Source organism: Ursus maritimus, unplaced genomic scaffold (genome assembly GCF_017311325.1).
Source record: "Ursus maritimus isolate PB19 unplaced genomic scaffold, ASM1731132v1 scaffold_31, whole genome shotgun sequence".
Classification (NCBI taxonomy): Eukaryota; Metazoa; Chordata; class Mammalia; order Carnivora; family Ursidae; genus Ursus; species Ursus maritimus.
Genome location: NW_024425675.1, coordinates 19,545,351 through 19,565,080, shown reverse-complemented (window position 1 = coordinate 19,565,080; position 19,730 = coordinate 19,545,351). Strand labels below are relative to the sequence as shown.

The window sequence follows — 19,730 nt, the reverse complement described above, 5'->3', positions numbered from 1 at the left end:
TTAACCCTGTGTAACCTGCAGAAATCTTTGATCAAAAGGAACGCGGTTTTTTGTTTCCTTTTCTTTTTTTTTTTTTTTTTTTAAGATTTTATTTATTTATTTGACAGAGAGACAGCCAGCAAGAGAGGGAACACAAGCAGGGGGAGTGGGAGAGGAAGAAGCAGGCTCCCAGCGGAGGAGCCTGATGTGGGGCTCGATCCCATAACACCGGGATCACGCCCCGAGCCAAAGGCAGACGCCCAAGGACTGAGCCACCCAGGCGCCCCATGTTTCCTTTTCTTTATGGCCAGTTGGATACTATGTAGGTGATACAAACTGAAGATGGAGAAAATAGATTAAAAAATGGAAAACCAAACGAACAGTGAAGAGATTGAGAAGGGAAAAGTTCTGAGAAAAATGGAGAGAGGAAAAATAAGGGGGGTTAAGTTAGGCTGGAAAAGAGAAAGGACTGGGGTGGCGAAGGAGGCTCTTTAGGTCAGAAGCAACCTACTTTCTTCTAAGTTCTCGCCACGGGTGAATCAACAGTTTCAGATGGCTGACCTTGCAAATGTCCTTCAACTGTTCTACAGCTGTCCATGACTTCCCAGCGACGCCATTCGTACCTTCCGTTTTCACCGGTCGGAGCAGCTACAGCAGACGTTGGGAGTTTTCAGAGCTGCTGTCGCAGAACGCAAAGAAGCATTTACCCTCCTCTTTCAGAGGGCTCAAGATTGCCTACATTGTTGCCTGTAGGCACGTTCTTTTAATCTCCAACCACCTCTTGATTTTCCTGGTGCCAGAAAGGCGACCGAGACACTGGGACAGGGACTAGGGTTTTGCGTCCCCTTAGGCAAGCCAAATACAGAAAACGGAGAAGAGAAAGAGCGAGCCAGCCCGCCAGGCGCTGAAAGATAGAAATTGGATTACAAGGGAGCGGACGAGAGAGGAGAGAATCAGCCTTCCGGGGACTACGGACTGTAAAATAGCCCCCAGACCAAGTGGTGGAATTTATGAGCAGCGGGTTACCAAGGCAACTGTGAGGTATCGCGAGACCGGCCTTGCGCCTGCGCTCTGTCGCTGTAGGGCGCTGTCTTGAGCTTCCCACACTCGTTCCCAAATTCAAGGTGTTTATAGTTCCGGCCTTGCGAAGCTGTGGGCCTACTCTCTCCATTGTGAGTGACAAGGTGAGATGATGAAATGCGAAGCTCTCTGAGCTTTTGGAAAGATGGGCCACGGAGGGCGAGGGCTCTGCGCACGCGCGTCGAGGCGCATGTGGAAGAGGTGCGGTTGACATCGTGAATCGGAGCGGGGTGCGGGGTGCGGGGGACGCAGGGGGACCCGAGGGGCTCGCCCCGGGTGGGAACCCGCCTGGGAGGCGGAAGAGTGCGGAGAGCGGCGGGCACGCGAGGTCCCGAGGTCTTCCCCCAGACCCCTGTGTCTCCGGCCGCTCCGACCCCGCGCAACGCGCGTACTTTCCTGCCACCGGACCTTGGTCTACTCTCCTCTTTCTGCCTGGAATTGAGCATCTGTAGGGTATGGGAAATAGTAAGATAAAGCCCACCCTGGTCCTTCAGTGCTCCACAGCCTAGAACCGGAGACGGACCACAAAATAACTAGTTTGCGAATCTAGTGAAGAATGAGGGCATTAGATCGGGGCCGCATGCACAGGGAGGGACTCTGGGAATGCAGCCAGTGGGAACTGGGGCCGTCCTCCCCTCTGCTACCGGATCCAGAGTCCGGAAGGCATTTCTGAGTCCTTCCTCTCCTTTACTCCCGATTGATAGCCCTAAGCCGGGTAGATTCTTCCTCTTAACTATTTCAACTGTATGTATTTGTCCCATCCCCTCTGCGGCAACTCTAGTGCAGGCCACCGTCATGCCTACTTTGGGAACCTCTTTGCTCCTTCCACTCTTGGCAGAGGACCCCTCCAGGCCGAGAATCCGCAAAGAACTTTTTGCAATGCCTTTCAAATCATGGCACTGTTCTGTTTTAAACGTTACAGTTACTTCCCATTGTAAGGTTTGCAAGGACCTTCACCCTCTGGTCCTTGCTTCCTTTCCCTAATACCTCACCATCTCTAGCGTCTCGGCCCCAGCGACATTTAATTTTATTTCGTTAATGTTGTTCCCTGGGATACTCTACTTCATACTCCCTTTGGCAGGCACTCTTCAGATGTAGGTTAAAAGGTCACTTTCTCCGGGACCTCTTTTCTGATCCCTTGAGCTAAGTTTGGCTTCTGCTGTTTATTTAGTATTCGGTAGTTCCTGGACTTGAATGTGCACGTCTTACTATGTTATTACCTGCTGATATGTCTTTTTCATGAATTCTCAGCATGGTGAGGCTAGTAATTGTTTTTAATACTTTATGGCTTGGTGCATTGTGGATAATCCAGAAATACTTGCTTAAGTAAGAGTGGTGGTTGTGGGGCTGAAGGTGGAAGGGAATAATGGGTATGAGGATGTGGAGGTTAGAAACTGGTGGCCTCCTTCAACAGTAAGTGGTTGGGTGGCGAGGTATAATCGCGCATGGTGGAAGAGGCCGTTGGAAGATGAGGGTCAGAGTGTGGAGGGCCTTGTAGGTCACCTTTAAGGGTTTGCCCTTGATCCTGTAGGTAGTGAATGCCTCCAAGACCTAGCTCAAAAGGCACCTCAGCAAGGCCTTCCTGTCTTTCTCCTCCAAAACCATTACTTCTCATCAATCAGCACTTTTTGAATTATATGGTGTAAGATCCTGCGTATCTGAACTACGTGACTCTCACCTCCCCTGCTAGATTCTGAAGACAGGAGTTCCTGCCTAGCTTGCTCTCCCTCCAGAGCACACAGTTCTCTGTTTACTTGAGTGCTGTTTGAATGCTCAGGCCCGTGAGCTGACTTGCAGTTTGGCAAGAGCTCTGTTAGCTCGTGTTTGTCTTGCTCCTCTTCCTGACCACGGTCAACTTGATGCCAGCCTCCACCAATCCCGACTGGATTTAGCTGAGCCACTTCCTGACTCCCCAAGCTGGAGGGGAACATGGAGAAAATGGGGGATGAGGAGGGCTGTGCAGAGGGGCTGGGATGGAGGAAGCGGCTCATGCAGCAGGTACCGAGGCTCTGGCAGCACTGGCGTGAACGAGGTCTGACCCTGCCCCGAGGAGCTGAATTTCGGATTTCTGCTAGAAGGTGACTTCGGAGGTGCAGTGGAGACCAGTGGAGGCCAGGACGCTATTTCTCACGGCTGTCCAGGGTCAAGAGGCAGCCTGTCCTACCCCAGCTGTTCTAACCCTGTTCTGGATCAGACTCACCTGGACAGCTTTTTACAAATACAAGCGCCCGGGTCCTATTCCCAGGGATTCCAATTCAGTACATCCGGGATAAGGACCAACCATCTGTAGGTTTTAAAAGGCAACAGGTTATTTTTGAGGTGCAGCCAGGATTGAAAAAGCATAAGCTTCGGGTTTGGAAAACCAGTTGTGACTTTGGGCAAATCATTTAACCTGACTCTCTTTCTTCACCCACACGTTGGGCAATTCTGTAGGATTTTTGTGAGAATCAAGTAATACATGGAGAAAATGCCTTCTAAATTCTGACACACTCCACAAAGACATCTGCGCTTTACCATCAGTAGCCAGACTGGTGAGTGGAAGTTTAATTGGAGAAGACTTATTCTTAATTGTGCATGGGGCATTTTGGGGATGGCAGGCCTCCGTGGGATAAACGACCACCTGGAATGAGGGACTGTCTGGAGGGAGAAAATCCGGTTATCTGAAAATAGGGTCAGTTCTAAATGCCACACTTCTCGGGGGCTGGCTCATTGAACTTCCTTCAGTTTTGCCACGTAGGTCACTGTGGTTCTTCGCTCAGCATCAGGAAGAAGTGAGGAATAAAACTGAGGGACGAGAAACGCACTTGCTCTGGGAAGGAGAGCCAGGATATGCTCCCTAGATCAGTGGTTTATAACATTTTCCCAAGAACGATCCTTCTTATTTTTCTTTAATGGGTTAGTTTAAGTTTCATTACAAAATTTCCCTAGTTTTCATCAAGTTGCCAGCTGCAGAAGCAGTCAGCTTGGAATAACTGTTAAGAAGGGGGAACATATACCTGTGTATGTAGGAGATGTTTAGGGAAGGATATACAAGCAGCTTAGAGTCCAGGGAGGGAGGGAGACTTACAAAAGGGCATAGAATGAAAGTATCATTTGAATTTTTAATCGTGTGCATAGATTACTATTCTGGTTCTTAAAAACCCACAGCTGGTTGATTATGAACAGCAGAGGCTTCCAGGCCCATGTAGGTGGCTTGCTCACGGCCGAACCCCTGTGACTGGAATGCTGCCTGCACATGGGCGGCGCTCAGGGAGTCTTTGTGGGATGGAGGCCTAACTGGAGAGCAGCTCAGAAACTGGTAACAGATTTGTAAGATTAATACCACACGGTCATTAAAAAAGATAATCCTGAACAGGTAGAAACATGGAACATTTTTAATAAATAAATAGAATTTCGTGATTGCAGTAATGCAAAACATTTATATATTACCTGTATATGAATAAAGACAAAGTCATGAAAAAATGGGGAACCTAAATTCCTTAATCTTAAAGGAAGTTTAGTGTATGTCATGTCGTTGGTTCTGTATAGTCAGGCTTCTATAGCCTATCAGGAATCAGAAAGAGTACAAACAAGATATTCTTCTGACATGCATTGCTCATAACACAAATTTACTTTGTCGTCTGCTTCTTTAGGAAAGATTTTCAGAATGGCTGCAGCTCCTCAAGCACCGGGGAGGGGCTCTGTTCGGAAGACAAGACCTTTAACGGTAAAGACGTCGTTGAACAACCCATATGCTATCTGCTGGAGTACGCTAGAGAGAGAGGACATGCACTTCATATTACAGACCCTTGAAGACAGATTTAAATCTCTTGGGCTTCAGAAGATTGAGGATAAGAAGAAAAAGAAAAAGCAGTTTTTAAAAAAACAAAGCCCAGACAAATGTAGCCCAGAGGTTGATATGAGCAAGGATCTGAAGGAGAAACACCCAGAAGATAATGAGCAAGGGTCAGGGTGGACTCCTGTCCATGTCAGGAAGCAGCTGGCCATTGGCGTTAATGAAGTTACCAGAGCTCTGGAAAGGAATGGGCTGCTGCTGGTACTCGTGTGTAAGTCAGCCAAGCCTGCGCTCATCACCTCACATCTGATTCAGTTAAGTTTGAGCAGATCCGTTCCTGCTTGTCAGGTTCCCCGTCTCAGCGAGACACTCGCACCTGTCATTGGCTTAAAATGTGTCCTGGCCTTAGGGTTCAGAAAGGACACCACTGCCTTTGTGGATGAAGTAAAAGCCATAATTCCCCGAGTACCCAGTTTACACGTACCATGGCTTCAAGGCAGACCGGAAGACTCCAGGGAAAATTTAGACACTGAATCTTTGGAAAGCCAAGACAAAGAGATTTTGGAAACATCCTTTGAAGACCTCTCTAAACATAAAAGGAAGCTTGTTGAAGGTCAGCAGGCTGTAGTGTTACAACCCCTTAAAATAAAGAAAGTGATTCCAAACCCCAATAAGATAAGGAAACCACTCAAAGGGAAAAAAACGACTTCAAAGTAATCTTGTATGAACTTGTCATTTCATACAGTTGTAAAACGACACTTCGTAAAGAAGCCTTGGAAGTAATAAAATTGTTATTTTTTACATATTTTCTTGGGATACTTTTAGTAACATTCCTTTCGTAGGTGAAAGACTTTGTATAAATAGATAGGCTGATGCTTAAAAACACTAAGTGCAGAAAATATTCAAAAGTATGAATATCAAAACAAAAGTTTATTGCAACTATGTCCATGCTTGTATAAATTCACTTTTTAAAAGGCTGGTACAATGCTTGTAAGCAATTCTGTATCCTACAACACTTGACATCTTTCTATCAAACTTGGCAAATGGGCCACAGTAAACAGGTTCTAGTTAGTAACGCAGATGAAACTGGATTGCAGCTCAATCAGTTTTAAAAGAAAGACAGTAAACACCAAGCACTACCTTGTCTTCAGAAACATATCAGAATTTTTTTTTTTTAACTTCCGGTTGATTTGACTTTCTTTGGAGGTAGGCATATGCACGAGCTTAATGTTTATAGGAAAAAGCCAGATACGGTATTTTGAATGGCTGAAATTCACCCCTTTACATGGTTAATTTATTTCCTTGGAAACTTAACATGGGTAAAAAGTATGCTGGTAATTAGGTCAAATGAGGCAGGAAGAGAATTAAAAATGAAGTGAGGAGCTTGAGGTCTCAGGTTTGTGCAATGACTGGGGTTCTTCATGTTAGGAAATGGAGCATAATCAATCCTCTAGGTCTGTGTTAAAGTGTCTGCTGTTCACAGTACGTGTTTCGAAAAGGTCCTTTTGTAATTTAGGGGGAAGGTACTGGGTTGCTAAAGTATATTTTCAGCCTAAATTCTGGTTGACTCTTAGATTATGCCACCTCTGTTCAGTTAAATTTTACTAAATGCCATCTTGGCTAAAAAAAAAAAAAAAGGGGGATGGAGAGGTCAAGATACCTCATGGAATAGAGCATTTCCATTGTTGACAAAGACGCAGGACAATGTTTTTTTGAATCTATAAGATACTGTATATTGCAGTGAAATTTAATAACTACTTTATAAACACCAGCAGTTTTATCAATTTTCAATTTTGAAATGTTCATTGGTAGTCTGTCTAAATTATAAAGAGACCTTATAAAGAGGGGAATATGCTCTTTATTAATTAGTGTATTAAAACGTCTGAATTCTAGAACAGCTGGAATTATGTAAACAAAGGAGAAGTGCCACAGTTTTATCATGAGGTGAGCCTGTGATGAAATTACTGACTGGCAATTCTGCAATCATCTGAAAACCTACATTATATAAGACTGTGCCTTAAAAATGAATGGAACACAATTCCCAACTAGAGCCTTGACTCCAGATGAAAATCCCATTTACTTAATTCTTGGTGTTTTGGTGGACTGACTCAGTTTTGCTTCCGAAGCCACTCTCACTCTGTTAAGAAAGAATGGTAATGCAGTGGGAGTCCGAATCGTCCTCTATGAGAAGTCTCCTCAACGTCTTCAAAGAGGTAAACACGGCTGTCCCAATTATGCACTACTGCGCGGTCCCCGAGCGCCCTCTAGTGGTAGTCACAGCTGTGGGTTTGTCTTGATGATGTAGGAAGGTGTAGAGAGTGGCTTTCAGCTCTAGTGTAAGGGTTGACAATTTTTTTTTCTTCTGTAAAGGGCCAGACAGTAAATATTTTAAGGCCTTTTGGGCCATACAGTTCTGTCAGAGTAACTCACCTCTGCCTTGTGTAGCGTGAAGCAGCCACAGGCGATATGTAAGCTAATGAGTGGGGCTCTGTTCCAATAAAACTTTATGAATGCTGAAATTTGAATGTCCTACAATTTTCCCGTGTCACAAGATGTTATTCCTTTGATTCTCCCCCCCCCCCAGCAACCATTCAAAAATGTAAAAACCTTTCTTAGCTCACGGGCTGTACAAAAACAGGTGACAGGCTGGATTTAGCTCCTGGGCCATAGTTTGCTAGCTCCTACTTGATCTAAGATGTGACTGGTTTTATTTGACCACTTAGAACACAAAGGAAAGGCCGTCGTGTGGTCTAAAATTAAATTTTTCTGGACTGAAGAGCCTAGGCACTGGTACAGTAAAGGCGGGAAGAAGTATCTACTCTTAGTATGTGAGTCAAAGCCAGTTCTATGTGGCCTCGTTCGGCATCCTCCTCCCCGTCCTTGGACTACTGGCGATATATACACATATATGTACACTGCGAAAACTGGGTTTTCAAATTCTAGATAAAAACACCATCAGTAACAAAATTATGAATACTTATTTACATATAAGACATTTTCCATTAGCATGACAGCTTTCATGATAAATTAAAGTCAGCATAAAGGAATATGTGCAATTTTGCATAAGTAATAAAAACATTCAAACTATCTAGGTCCTGATAGCACTAATAAATTCCACTGAGCATTTCTTTTGACTTTAGAGCTTTAATTTTCTTTGCCTGACATCTCTTGCTGCCGCTGAGAAGACACGAGTTTGTGCAGCAGAAGTCTAGTCAGTCACGGTGTAGACCCTCGCACATGTTTGCACAAAACTTTGCTTTTGAACCACTCCACTGACCTGCTGGAGATCAAAGTACACATGTGTGTGTTTGTTTATTTGGCAACTCTGCTTCTGGAGAAATCAATGTACTTCCTAGTCACCAGAATATTTTTATCTCCCTCTCTACTTCAAACTCGTCACTGAGTTACGGAAGGTGCTGATTCCATAAATGCCCCCAGTGATACCGTGTAAGGTGACGGGAGTACACGTTTTCCACATGGATCCTTCATTCTGTTACACGGACAAACAGACCAACACTTAATAAATAGAAATGCAACAGTTTATCTCCACACAATAGCAAAGCTTTCCTTACACAGTCCTGTGACTCCTGTTCAGTCCACAGAAAAACAGTCCCTTTTCTACAGAGTGGAAAAATACCTTCTCTTCAAGAGACAGCCCAAAGTCTGAAAACTAGAGGAATGTGCTCTCTGTACCCTTTCATCCCTCCTACAAATGGGTAAACAGTTGAGAAAAAAGAATGTTAACATCCTAGCTAGAAATATGTACTATTGGTCGCATATGAGTGTTTTTTTCATCTTTTCTGATTGTTACCGACTACATCGATTTCACTTAAGTTGTGCTTTTATTCTTCTTTGGAATGGCAGTTCCAGGAATCATTAAATAGAATATTAACAAAGGATGATGTCAGAGTTCTAGAAATAGAAATATCCATCTATTGTAATACTAGTCCAACCTAAAGGGAGGGAAGAAACAGAATGGTAAGGACAGGTAAGCAAGAAAAAGTAAATTACAGTACAATAGCTCTGTGTTTTTTTAAAAGCTACTAAAAAACACCTTAATAATCCCAAGGGCAGCAAGTATGGGATTTCCTAGGTACATTTATTACGTTTAAAAAGGGTGTATCCACTGCACTTACCTTTTCAGAATCTGTCCCCGGACATCTCCAGTTGTACAGGTAATACTGCAAATTGCCATCTCCTATGCCAAATTTGAGTTTTTCCAAGAAGGTCTTATTTTCCATCAGATCTAGTGCATTGAATACATCAAATCCTTTCTGCCAATGTAAAAAGGATTTCAAATTTTAAATGTCAAAGGACTAGAGTGTTTTCTATATTATGTATTTCAGTGTAACGTTTTATTCCTCTACTAATAGCTTGAATATGCATTTATATAAGGTTTAATGTCTACAGTCTCTGCACAGGTTAAGAACTCAGTTCAAAACTGTCTTAGAATATTTTTAGAAGGAACATTTGCCCAGATGGCTCCATCCCCAGAACCGTTAGCTACGGGCCTTTCAAAGTTCTGACTGAGCTAAAGCTTTAAAGACTTTAAATGTATACTTGTCTTGGGCTGATGCTGGGAAATAAATTTAGTAAAATTTTAATAGTAAAAACTGTATTTTTTGAAAATGTTAGATAAAAATACTATGCAAAATGTGGTATAGATTTCTATTTCTCAAAGGTGTTACTTTAAATAATGTATTATTGGCCTTTTTTTTGTGGGGAAGTAGCTGAAAAAGAGCAGTAGGATCAAAGAATCATAGGATAATGTTGATTCGGAGATACAAGAGTCCCATGTTAAAAAAATGTTTTCAGTTTATCAAAGAAGGCACTTTTGACATGTTGTTCCCAATTTCTCATGAATAGTATTTTCTCATGTCCAGTAATTACACTGAACGGTCAGCTAATTTCAACTTCTTTAAAAAAAAAAATGTCTATTTGTAGCAAGAATTTAACAAGTATCCAAACTACCACACGAAGGAAATAGAAAAATATTACAAATGTAGTACAGCACATTTTGAATTTAATTCCTTTCATTTTAAATGCCTTTCTTTTTAATACTAAACTCCTTAATTTTAAGAATAAAATTCCTCTCATTTAAAAATTCAGAGTTGAGTTCAAAAAAGGTTCCTGTCGCTCATGATGCATCGCAACACAAACACGTACGTTCCCTCGATCAAGGTATGTCTTTGCCTATATTCCTTGATTTATGGGTTTTATGCATTCTTCTATGAGGGTTAAGAGTTTCTAATTTGCACAAAATGTCTTTTTGGTTAAGTTGCAATAGAATCAATGATGCAAACAGCCTCTGAAATTTTAAAAGAAACTCCAATCAAAATTCCTCCTTTGACGAATGGTCAACAGTAACAAATACCTCAAATCAACTGCACCCGTGCGGAAGGAGCGCTAGTAAGCGGTTTCATATACCTGGGCACAAATTTGGAGACACACACAGGACAGAAAGGAGGGAGTCGCTCACCAGCTTGGCTATAATGAGCGCGTCACTCATGAGGTCCAGCAGGGGCGTCTCCGTGTGGATGTTGTAGAAGGAGTAGGCCGCTTTGAGGCTCTTGTGCGCGGGGTGGTGCATGACTGTGGAGGGGAGTGTGTAGAAGCTCAGGAAGTCAGTTAGTTTACCACTGGAGTTCTAAAGGACAAAGGTAACGTCAGGTAAATACCTCCTCGCACACGCTGCGTCCGCGCAGTTAAGCTCGCTTGTTGGGTTTGGACGTGTACCGTAACTTTCAGTTAGAACAAAAAGCAACCACTCCTCCTACCTCTCTCTCAGCAGTTTGGGGGCCCCGAGGCTGGGCTGAGTAGAGCCTGAGAAGAGCTCGGACTTGTACCTTTCTTAGCCTAGTGCTAGATGGCCGTCTGCATAACGATCTTCCCAACAATCTTAAGAAGAAGAATGTTCTAAAAGTAAAGTTTCCCCTAGCCCGACTCATGAGTCTCCTGAGACCTAGGGAACAGGGATGAAAGTGCATTCATCGTTTTGCAGAAACAGAAGCTCCGGGAATTAGAAGGCTGCCTTTTCCAACTCAAAGATACCATATCATACTAACATCTTGGCACAAAGCAAGAATTGTATCAGCGTAAAGTGAAGTTGGATAGAGTCTGGAAGCTGTTTTGAGAAACGTGTGAAAGGCATCAGGACCACACCTGGACATGCACCTGTGAATCTGAAAAATTCAAAAATCAAAAGGGACGCAAACGATGGTCTTGGTTTCATCATCATTGGGATACCTTTCAATACAAGAGGTGAGCCAGTACTGTTTGCGTTGCTTTAATTAGCTGTGGTGGCCTATGCAGTTGGCATACAACTCAAACTGTGCTATGCCTGAATTACACAGCCGAAGACGCTATACCACGTGTATGCTCTTGCCAGTAGTTCTTCCAGCAGAAAAGAAAATTCCAGACGGGTGCATTATTTGGTTTCTGAATGCTTCTGATTTATGAAACCTTTTTTCAGACACTAAGAAATTAAAGACATTTTGCTAAAGTGATTCTCTACTGCTCTGTGTTAGCAGCTCAGTATTCACAATGAATTAAAGACCTAAACTTCCAGCTTCAATAAGGATTTCCAACTCAAAAAATTGAAACTGAAAAACAGAACTCACTGAATGGGCTCAGTAATGGAGTGGAAATGACAGAGACCAGAAATCATTGCACTTGAAGAATTCAGTAGAATTTACCCAGTCTGAACAAAAGAGAGAAAACAGACTGGAAAAAAACCACAAAAAACATGAATTAAGTCTCAGGGATCTGTGGGACAGTAACAAAACATCTGACATTCCTGTCACTGGAGTTCCAGAAAGGAAGAAAATGTGGGGGCTGTGAAAGCAGAAGAAATCATGGGTGAAAGCTTCCCAGATTTGGCAAAACACACACAACAGAATCAAAAAGCAGAGTGAACCTTAACAGAAAAAACCCAAAGAAATCTACTCCAGGATGCATCCTGATTAAATTTCTGAAAACTAAAGACAAAGGCTTGAAAGCAGTCACAGAGAAACAAGGCATTACCTACAGGAGAATACCAATTCAAATGACAGTGCATTTCTCATCTGAAACCACAGAGGCCAGAAGAAAGTGGCACTTTTTTTTTTTAAGTAGGCTGCATGCCCAGTGTGGAGCCCAGTGTGGGGCTTGAACCCAGGATCCTGAGATCAAGACCCCAGCTGAGATCAAGAGTTGGACGCTTAAACTGACTGAGCCACCCAGGCGCCCCAGTGGCACATTTTAAAAAAATTTTTATTTATTTATTGAGAGAGCGGGAGAGCGAGAGCATGCATGCACACACGAGTGGGGGAGGAACAGAGGGAGAGGCAGAGGGTCTCGAGCACACTCTGCGAGCTGAGTGTGGAGCCCCGTGTGGGGCTCAGTCTCACGACCGTGAGATCATGACCTGAACTGAACCTTCACCGACTGTGCCCCCCAGTGGCACAACATTTTTAAGGGCTGAAAGAGGAAGGATCAGCCATGAATTCTGCATCTGGTGAGACTATCCTTCGGGAATGAAGGAGAAATAAGGACATTCTCAGACAAGTGAAAACTTAAAGACTTTGTTGCCAGCAGACATACCTTTAAGAGTGGCCAAAGGACATTCTCCCAACAGAAATGCAGTAATGACAGAAGGAGTCTCAGAGTGTCAGGAAGAAGGAACAACGAGCGGAAATCTTGGTACACGCTGTAGACTCTCCTCAGGAGTTTTCTTTTTTTTTTTTTTAAGATTTTTAAAAGAATTTATTTATTCGACAGAGACAGCCAGCGAGAGAGGGAACACAAGCAAGGGGAGTGGGAGAGGAAGAAGCAGGCTCCCAGCAGAGCAGGGAGCCCGATGTGGGGCTCGATCCCAGAACCCTGGGAGCACGCCCTGAGGCGAAGGCAGACGCTTGACCGCTGTGCCACCCAGGTGCCCCGGCCTCAGGAGTTTGCTAAATCCACTCGATAAGCTGTAACACCATATGACAGTCAAGACAACGTTTCAAAGTCAAGAAGATAAAGGGATCTAATGTAAGTAAGGTCGCCTGACGTGGTAAAGTGTCGACAGCAGTCGAGTGTGGCGGTCACGTATCCTATATACAGGAGTAAGCAGAGCAACCATCATGCAAACTACACAGAGAGGCTCAAATGCACGATAAATACATCAAGACAGAATCGTAAAAAATATTCAAGGATCCCCTGGGAAGGCAAGGAAAAAGAAACAAGAGGAATAAGAACCAGAGGAAACAAACAGAAAACAAATAATAAAATGGCACTTAAGCTGGAGCCTATCAGTAATTATCAAATATAAAGGGCCTAAATACACGGATCAGAAGAAAGACTGGCAGAGTGGATAAAGACACATGGCTCAACTACATGCTGTTTATAAGAAACTTTTGGTTCCATGACATAGATAAGCTGAAAGTAAAAGGGCTGTAAGAGATACACATGCAAACGTTAACCTTCAAGTATTAGGAATGACGGGGCGCCTGGGTGGCGCAGCTGGTTAAGCATCCCCGACTCTTCGTTTTGGCTCAGGTCGTGATCTCAGGGTTGTGAGATCGAGCCCCGTGTTGCGCACCGCACTCAGGGCCGAGTCTGCTTAAGTTTCTCCTTCCCTCTGCCCTTCCCCACTGCACACGTGCATGCTCTTGCTCTCAATAAATCTTTAAAACAGAAGTGACTATATTTATATCCAATAAAGTAGAGTTCACAGCAAAGAAAATTACTAGAGTATTACATGCTGATAAAAAGACTGATCCCCTGAGAAGACATAAAGGTCCTAAGTACCAAACAGGACTCTCAAAATACATCAAAAAAACCTGATAGAGGTGGAACTTGTCCAAAGTTTGGAACAAGTCCAAAATTACAGTTGGGGACTTGCGCACTCCTCTCATCAACTAACAGAGCTGCTAGAAAGAAAATCATCAAGAAGGCAGAAAATCTGAATAATACAATAGGATCTAAATGACAAATATAGAACACTCCACCTCAACAGAGTAGAATATACATCGTACACACATTCACCAAGATAGACCATTTGGGCCTAAAAGAAGCCTCAAGAACCTTAACAGAGCGAAATCGTACAGAGTGTCTTCTCCAATCATAATGGAATGAAACTAGAAATCAATAGGAAACCTCTGAGAAGTCAAAGTTGAACAACAGAATTCTAAATAGTCCAAGGCTCAAAGAGGAAGTTTCAAAAGAAATTAAAAAAAAAAAAAAAATACAGGGGCACCTGGGTGGCTCATTTGGTTAAGCGTCTGCCTTTGGCTCAGGTCATGATCTCAGGGTCCCGGATCCAGGAGCCCACATTGGGCTCCCTGCTCAGCGGGAAGTATGCTTCTCCCTCTCTCTCTTCCCCTCCCCCTGCTCGTGTGCACGCTCTCTCAAATAAATAAAATCTCTAAAAATAAATAAATGCATACATATATACATAGAACCAAATGAAAATGAAAATGACATACCAAAATATGTAGAATGAAGCTAGAGCAGTGCAGGGAGGGACATTTATAGAACTACATGCTTACACTGTAACAGGGAAAGGTCTCCATGATCTAAGTCCCTCCCTTAAGGGACAAGAAAAGGAAGATCAAAAGAAGCCCAAAGCAAGCAGAAGGAAGAAAATCATAAACATAAGATCAGAAATCAATGACACTGAAAGCAAGAAAACAGAGAAAATCAATAAAACAAAAGCCTTGTTCTTTGTGGGGAAAAAATCAATTAAAATTGATTTGATTCAACACTAGCAAGACCGACAAACACAAAAAGAGAAAAGATATAAATCGTCAATATCAGGAATGAAATAAGCCTTATCACTATAAATCCTTCGGCCAGTAAAAGGACAAGAGAATAATTAAGCAACTTTACTCTTATAAATTTGACAATCTAGAAGAAATGGACCAATTTCTCAAAACCACAGCCTATTAAAATTCAATCAAGATGAAATAGATCACTTGAATAGTCCTATACCATTAAAGAAATGGAACTTACTTTAACAAAAAAGAATTCTCTAAGGTCAGATGGTGTCAAGTGGAGAATTCTAGCAAACATTTAAAGTACTATGACCAATTCTATACAATCTCTTCTAGAAAAAAGGGGAGGGAACACTTCCCAACTCATTTTATGAGGCCAGTATTATCCTGATACCAAAACCAGACAAAGGCAGTATAAAAAAAAAAAAAAGAAACTGCAGATCAGTATCTCTGATGAACTCAACAAATACTGGACGGAATATTAGCAATCCAAATCCAACAATGTATAAAAAAATGTATACACCATAACCAAGTGGGTTTTTTCTAGGCATGCAAGAGTCGTCAAACATTTGAAAATCAACCAATGTACTACACCATATCGACACACTAAAGAAGAAAAATCACAAGATCATATCAATTGAAGAAGAAAAAGCAAAGGACAAAATCCAACACCCATTCATGATAAGAACTCAGCAAGTTAGGAATAGGGGAAATTATCCCAAATTGGTAAGAAGCATCTACAAAAATCCTCCAGCTAATATCATACCTCGTGATAGAAGACTGAATGCTTTTCCACTAACATCAATAACAAGGATGTCGACCTTTACCAGTCTTATTCAACAAAGTACTGGAAGATCCTGTCCCTGCAATAAGGCAAGAAGAAGAAATAAAAGGCATGCAGATGGGAAGGGAAGGAATAAAACTGTCCCTATTTGCAGATGACATGACTGTCTACGTAGAAATCCAAGAAATCTACACATATACTCCCGGACCTAATAAGTGATTTCGGCCAGGGTGCAGGACACGAGATCCCACAGAAAAAGCAACTGCATCTATGCACAGACAATGGACATGCAGAAGCCAAAATGAAAGACATAATACTATTTATAATTGCTCTAAGGAAAATCAAGTATGTAAGGTATACACACTTCAGAAAACATTTACAAGAGCCAGATGCTGAAAATTATTAAATGCTGGTAAAATAAAATTCAAAAGATCTAAAAGAAATAAAGACATATCGTGTTCATGGACTGGAAGACTCGTGAATTCTCCCCAAATTAATCTATAGATTTAATGTCATTCTTATCAAAATCCCATCAAGATACTTTGTAGACAAAAACAAGCTTATTCTAAAATTTATATGGAAAGGTGAAGGAAATAGATGAAAACAATCTTGACAAAAAGAATAAAGTGGGAGGAATCACTCCACCTATCAAGACTTTTATAGAACTAGAGTCATAAGACAGTGTGGTGTTGGTGGGAGAACAGACACCAGAGATCAATGGAACAGAAGCGAGAACCCAGAAATACAGCCCAATACAAATATTAGTATTCAACATACAGAAAAACCTTTAGAAACCAAGAACATTACAGTTAAAAAGAAAAAGGGGCATAAAAACGGCTGACAGATTTATGAGATGATGTTCACATTCATGAGTAATGAGAACATACAAATTAAAAACAAGGTATCATTTGACACCCATCAGACTGGCCTAAATTTAAAGTCTGATAATAACCAACCGTGAGTGAGGATCTGTGGGAACACGACCTCTCCTACACTGCTAAGAGCTCCTCTGGTGAGCTGTCTGACAATCTAGCTCGACCTCTGAGTATATACCCGAGGGCAGCAGTCCTCGGAATGTGGTCTGTGAACCCCTGTGGGTATCTGAGACCCCTCCAGAAGTCCGACAGTCAAAACGATTTTGCAAACAGCACTACGAAGTTATCTGCCTCGTTCACGGTGTGGACATCGGCACCAAGAACGCAGGAGCGACAGTGGCACCACTATCTGGGCCTCGGTGGGGACACGGAGCAGCACCAAACCGTGCCGGTGGTCTTTTTACTCTTCACCACCACACTCTCAAGGTTTAAGAAAACAAAAAAAAAAGTTTCACTTAGCATGTCCTTGATTAAGAATTCTTAATTGTATTAACTCTCACCCCTTAACAACTCATTCTCTTCCCATCCTGTGTGATGACAAGCGAGGAAACACACAAAGCTCTACTGTTGCCTACTGAAAGGGCAGTCTGTTTTTCTAGGAAAGCTCTCAGTTTCCATGAGTTTATTGTCTCAAAGAGAAGCCCGTAGGCGACGGAGCTGTGAGCCGAACTAGCCCCTTTTTTTCACGGAACACCACTTTAAAGGAGGGCTTGTAAGCCGTGGTCATCAAGACTTCGGTATTTGGCACATCTTGAAAAATCAATGATGCGATCTGATCACTTCTAGGAAAATACTGGTGGGATTTGCTGCCAATGATGAAATTTGAGCTTTCAGGGTGCAACTTTAAGTCTGGACAAACCTGTATCCTCCACCATGAACTATATGACATACTTTTCTGCTGACAATGGTGGGGATATCAACAAATGAGACTTGTCGATATTATATAATGAACTGTTAATATCTGGAAGATCTTTTTAACCCAGTGAACCGATATTTTCCAAATGATCAATATATGTTACAAACTCAGACACTGGTAAAGGAACGGTCAAAGGACAAGACAGACCAATGGACTTTAATCAGAGTATGGAAAGTTCATTAATAAGCTTTCAAGTAGAGAATATTCAAAAGGATCTGAATGAGCTGCTAAAGTATCTGTTCTTTTCCATATCGTCAATACTTCATGTGAAGGATTTTTTTTTCACACGCTTCAGCCAAAATAATTTATCACAATAGACAGAATGCAGAAGTAGATATGTAAGCCCAGCTGTCTTCTAGTAAATCAGACATTAAAAAGATTCGCAAAAAAATAAAACCTACCATTCTTAATTTTGTTGCTTTGGAAAACAGTTATTTAAAAAAAATGTTATTTAGGTAACATGTTTATTATTGTTATTAAATGAAATATATATATTTTAATTATTTATTCTCTTTTAAAACTAAGATATAATTGACATATAACATTATATTTTCAAGTGTACAAAATAATGATTTGATATTTGTGTATATTGCAAATATACACATACACACACACACATAATGGAATACTACTCAGCCATCAAAAAATAATATCTTTCCATTTGCAATGACATGGATGGAACTAGAGGGTACTATGCTAAGTGAAATAAGTCAATCAGAGAAAGACAATTATCATATGATCTCACTCATATGTGGAATTTAATAGGACCACAGGGGGAAGGGAGGGAAAAATAAAACAAGATGAAATCAGAGAGGGAGACAAACCATAAGAGGCTCTTAACTGTAGGAAACAAACTGAGGGTTGCTGGAGGGGAGGGGGTGGGCGGATGGAGTAACTGGGTGATGGGCATTAAGGAGGGCACGTGATGGAATGAGCCCTGGGTGTTCTATGCAACTGATGAATCACTGAATTCTACCTCTGAAACTAGTAATACACTATATGGTAATTAAATGAATTTAAATTAAAAAAAAAGATTTGCGCTTAAAGATGTACACTTTAGCATTGTTCTAGAAATAAGAGTTTAGAAACAAAGACTGCTCAGTTGTTTTCCAGAAATGTCCTTTGAATTCACCCTCTTTCTACCATTTCTGCCCTATCATGGCTGTCATCCTACATCCAGACCAATGCCTGACAATGTTGAAAAGACACTTCTGGCTCAGTGCTCACAACTGAATGGGGAATGGACTGCTGTCAGAACCTCTACCCAGACTCCTCACTCTTTCTCTCCTCCAGGTACTTACCAGCTCAAATCTCAACCTTTGAAACCCAAACCCACTTCAACTGAAAGAGCTTCTATGCGGAAACATCATTTGAACAAGTTCTAAGCTTTTTTTTTTTAAAGGTTTAAAAAGCACTGTGTTAAATTCATCCAATAATCAGAAAATCTAGACTCTTACTTTTCCCTCCTTCCCTTGAACAAGGGTTAAATGGCTGAGTTATGCCATCTCAACCGAAAGCAGTGCAGTTCAAACCAGCTTCGCAAAACCCAAGGATATTAAACTTCGGAAAGTATCTACCTCAGATAAGGCCATCCGAATCGACTTTTTCAAAACCAAATAAAGCAGTTCATCACACAGGTACCAACAGAAACGTATTCTGATTTCTCACTAGGCACCAGCAAAAATGTGCTCTTATCCAGGAATGGAAACTGTAAGAAGAAATTCTGGTTCTATCGGGGCGAGCAGAAATCTGGTCTGGAAGCAGTGAGTCAGAGAAAAGAGGAGAGAGAGGGGCATTCTTTGATCCCTGCGGAAACCAGACTGAGCTGTGTGGTGTTTTCGTACTTGTCTGTAGTGTCTTATCACCTTATCTTTACCTCCACTACAAACGTGTCAATAATGTGCTCCTGGGGGAGGAACCAGTGAGCTACTTCCTCTTCATCCATCACCGGGGCGAGATGGAACTGCTTCAGGTAAGTGTTGGTCAAGTCTCGAACGGCCCGGATATCTCGCGGTTCCATGGGTCTCAGGCCCGAAGTCTTGGTAGCCTTGTTGCAGTGAAAACAAAACAAAGCGGGAAGTTGAGCTCTAAGCGGAAAGGAAGGCCAGCTGCGTCGGCGCCACCTGGGAGCTCGTCAGAGCTGCCGAATCGTGGCTCCCCCTCAACCTACGAAGTCAGAACCAGCAGTTGACCAAGACTCCCCCCGTGATCTGTCTACACATGAAAGCTTGAAAAGCGCTGAGTTAGAATATACGTTAGACAACGTGTTGTACCCTCTATCCCTTGGCCGGTCTGGGGTCAGTGGTGCCCCAACAAAGTCAGAGGGCGCACCAGTCTACGTAACAAAGCCAAGTGTGTTAACAGCCCCCAGCACGGGGTGGAACACTCTGAGCGTGTGTTCTGGAAGGATGTGCTTTAACTGCCCTGTCGGACATGGTGAAAATGCAGGTGAAGACAGCTCAGAATTCAATGGCCCGTGAAGGGGCTGTAGCTCTCTTGTTCTTGTGAGCAACAAAAATGAAATTAAAGTAAATCGTACTGGTCAGAACGGGAAAGGCGAGCATTTTAACAGCCAAGTATTTTC

The 19,730-nt window shown here is 42.3% G+C and overlaps 2 protein-coding genes across 5 annotated transcripts in view; one reads left to right on the top strand and one right to left on the bottom strand.

The window, feature by feature from the left end:
* The first annotated feature begins 1,024 nt into the window (after positions 1-1,024).
* Positions 1,025-5,635, top strand: RPP38 (ribonuclease P/MRP subunit p38). 3 transcript variants are annotated; one of them, XM_008692023.2, is made up of 3 exons: positions 1,025-1,163; positions 3,493-3,590; positions 4,692-5,635. In XM_008692023.2, the coding sequence occupies exon 3, from the start codon at positions 4,706-4,708 to the stop codon at positions 5,549-5,551; it is 846 nt and encodes a 281-aa protein (XP_008690245.2). In that variant the 5' UTR covers positions 1,025-1,163; positions 3,493-3,590; positions 4,692-4,705; the 3' UTR covers positions 5,552-5,635. The 3 variants fall into 3 exon arrangements, with proteins under 3 accessions (XP_008690245.2, XP_008690247.2, XP_008690246.2); XM_008692025.2 differs by having other exon boundaries at positions 1,056-1,151; XM_008692024.2 differs by having other exon boundaries at positions 1,123-1,260.
* Positions 5,636-8,359: 2,724 nt separating this feature from the next.
* NMT2 (N-myristoyltransferase 2) overlaps positions 8,360-19,730 on the bottom strand; it is a 60,949-nt gene continuing 49,578 nt past the window's right edge. Inside the window, exons 9-12 of one of the 2 annotated variants that reach the window (XM_040645377.1) lie at positions 19,023-19,193; positions 10,314-10,481; positions 8,971-9,108; positions 8,360-8,787 (exon numbers count right to left, since the gene is read on the bottom strand). In XM_040645377.1, the coding sequence (XP_040501311.1) occupies positions 8,767-8,787; positions 8,971-9,108; positions 10,314-10,481; positions 19,023-19,193 (498 nt within the window). In that variant the 3' untranslated portion in view covers positions 8,360-8,766. Of the gene's footprint in view, positions 8,788-8,970; positions 9,109-10,313; positions 10,482-19,022; positions 19,194-19,730 lie in introns of those variants that run through there. The other variant, XM_040645378.1, reaches the window with a different exon arrangement.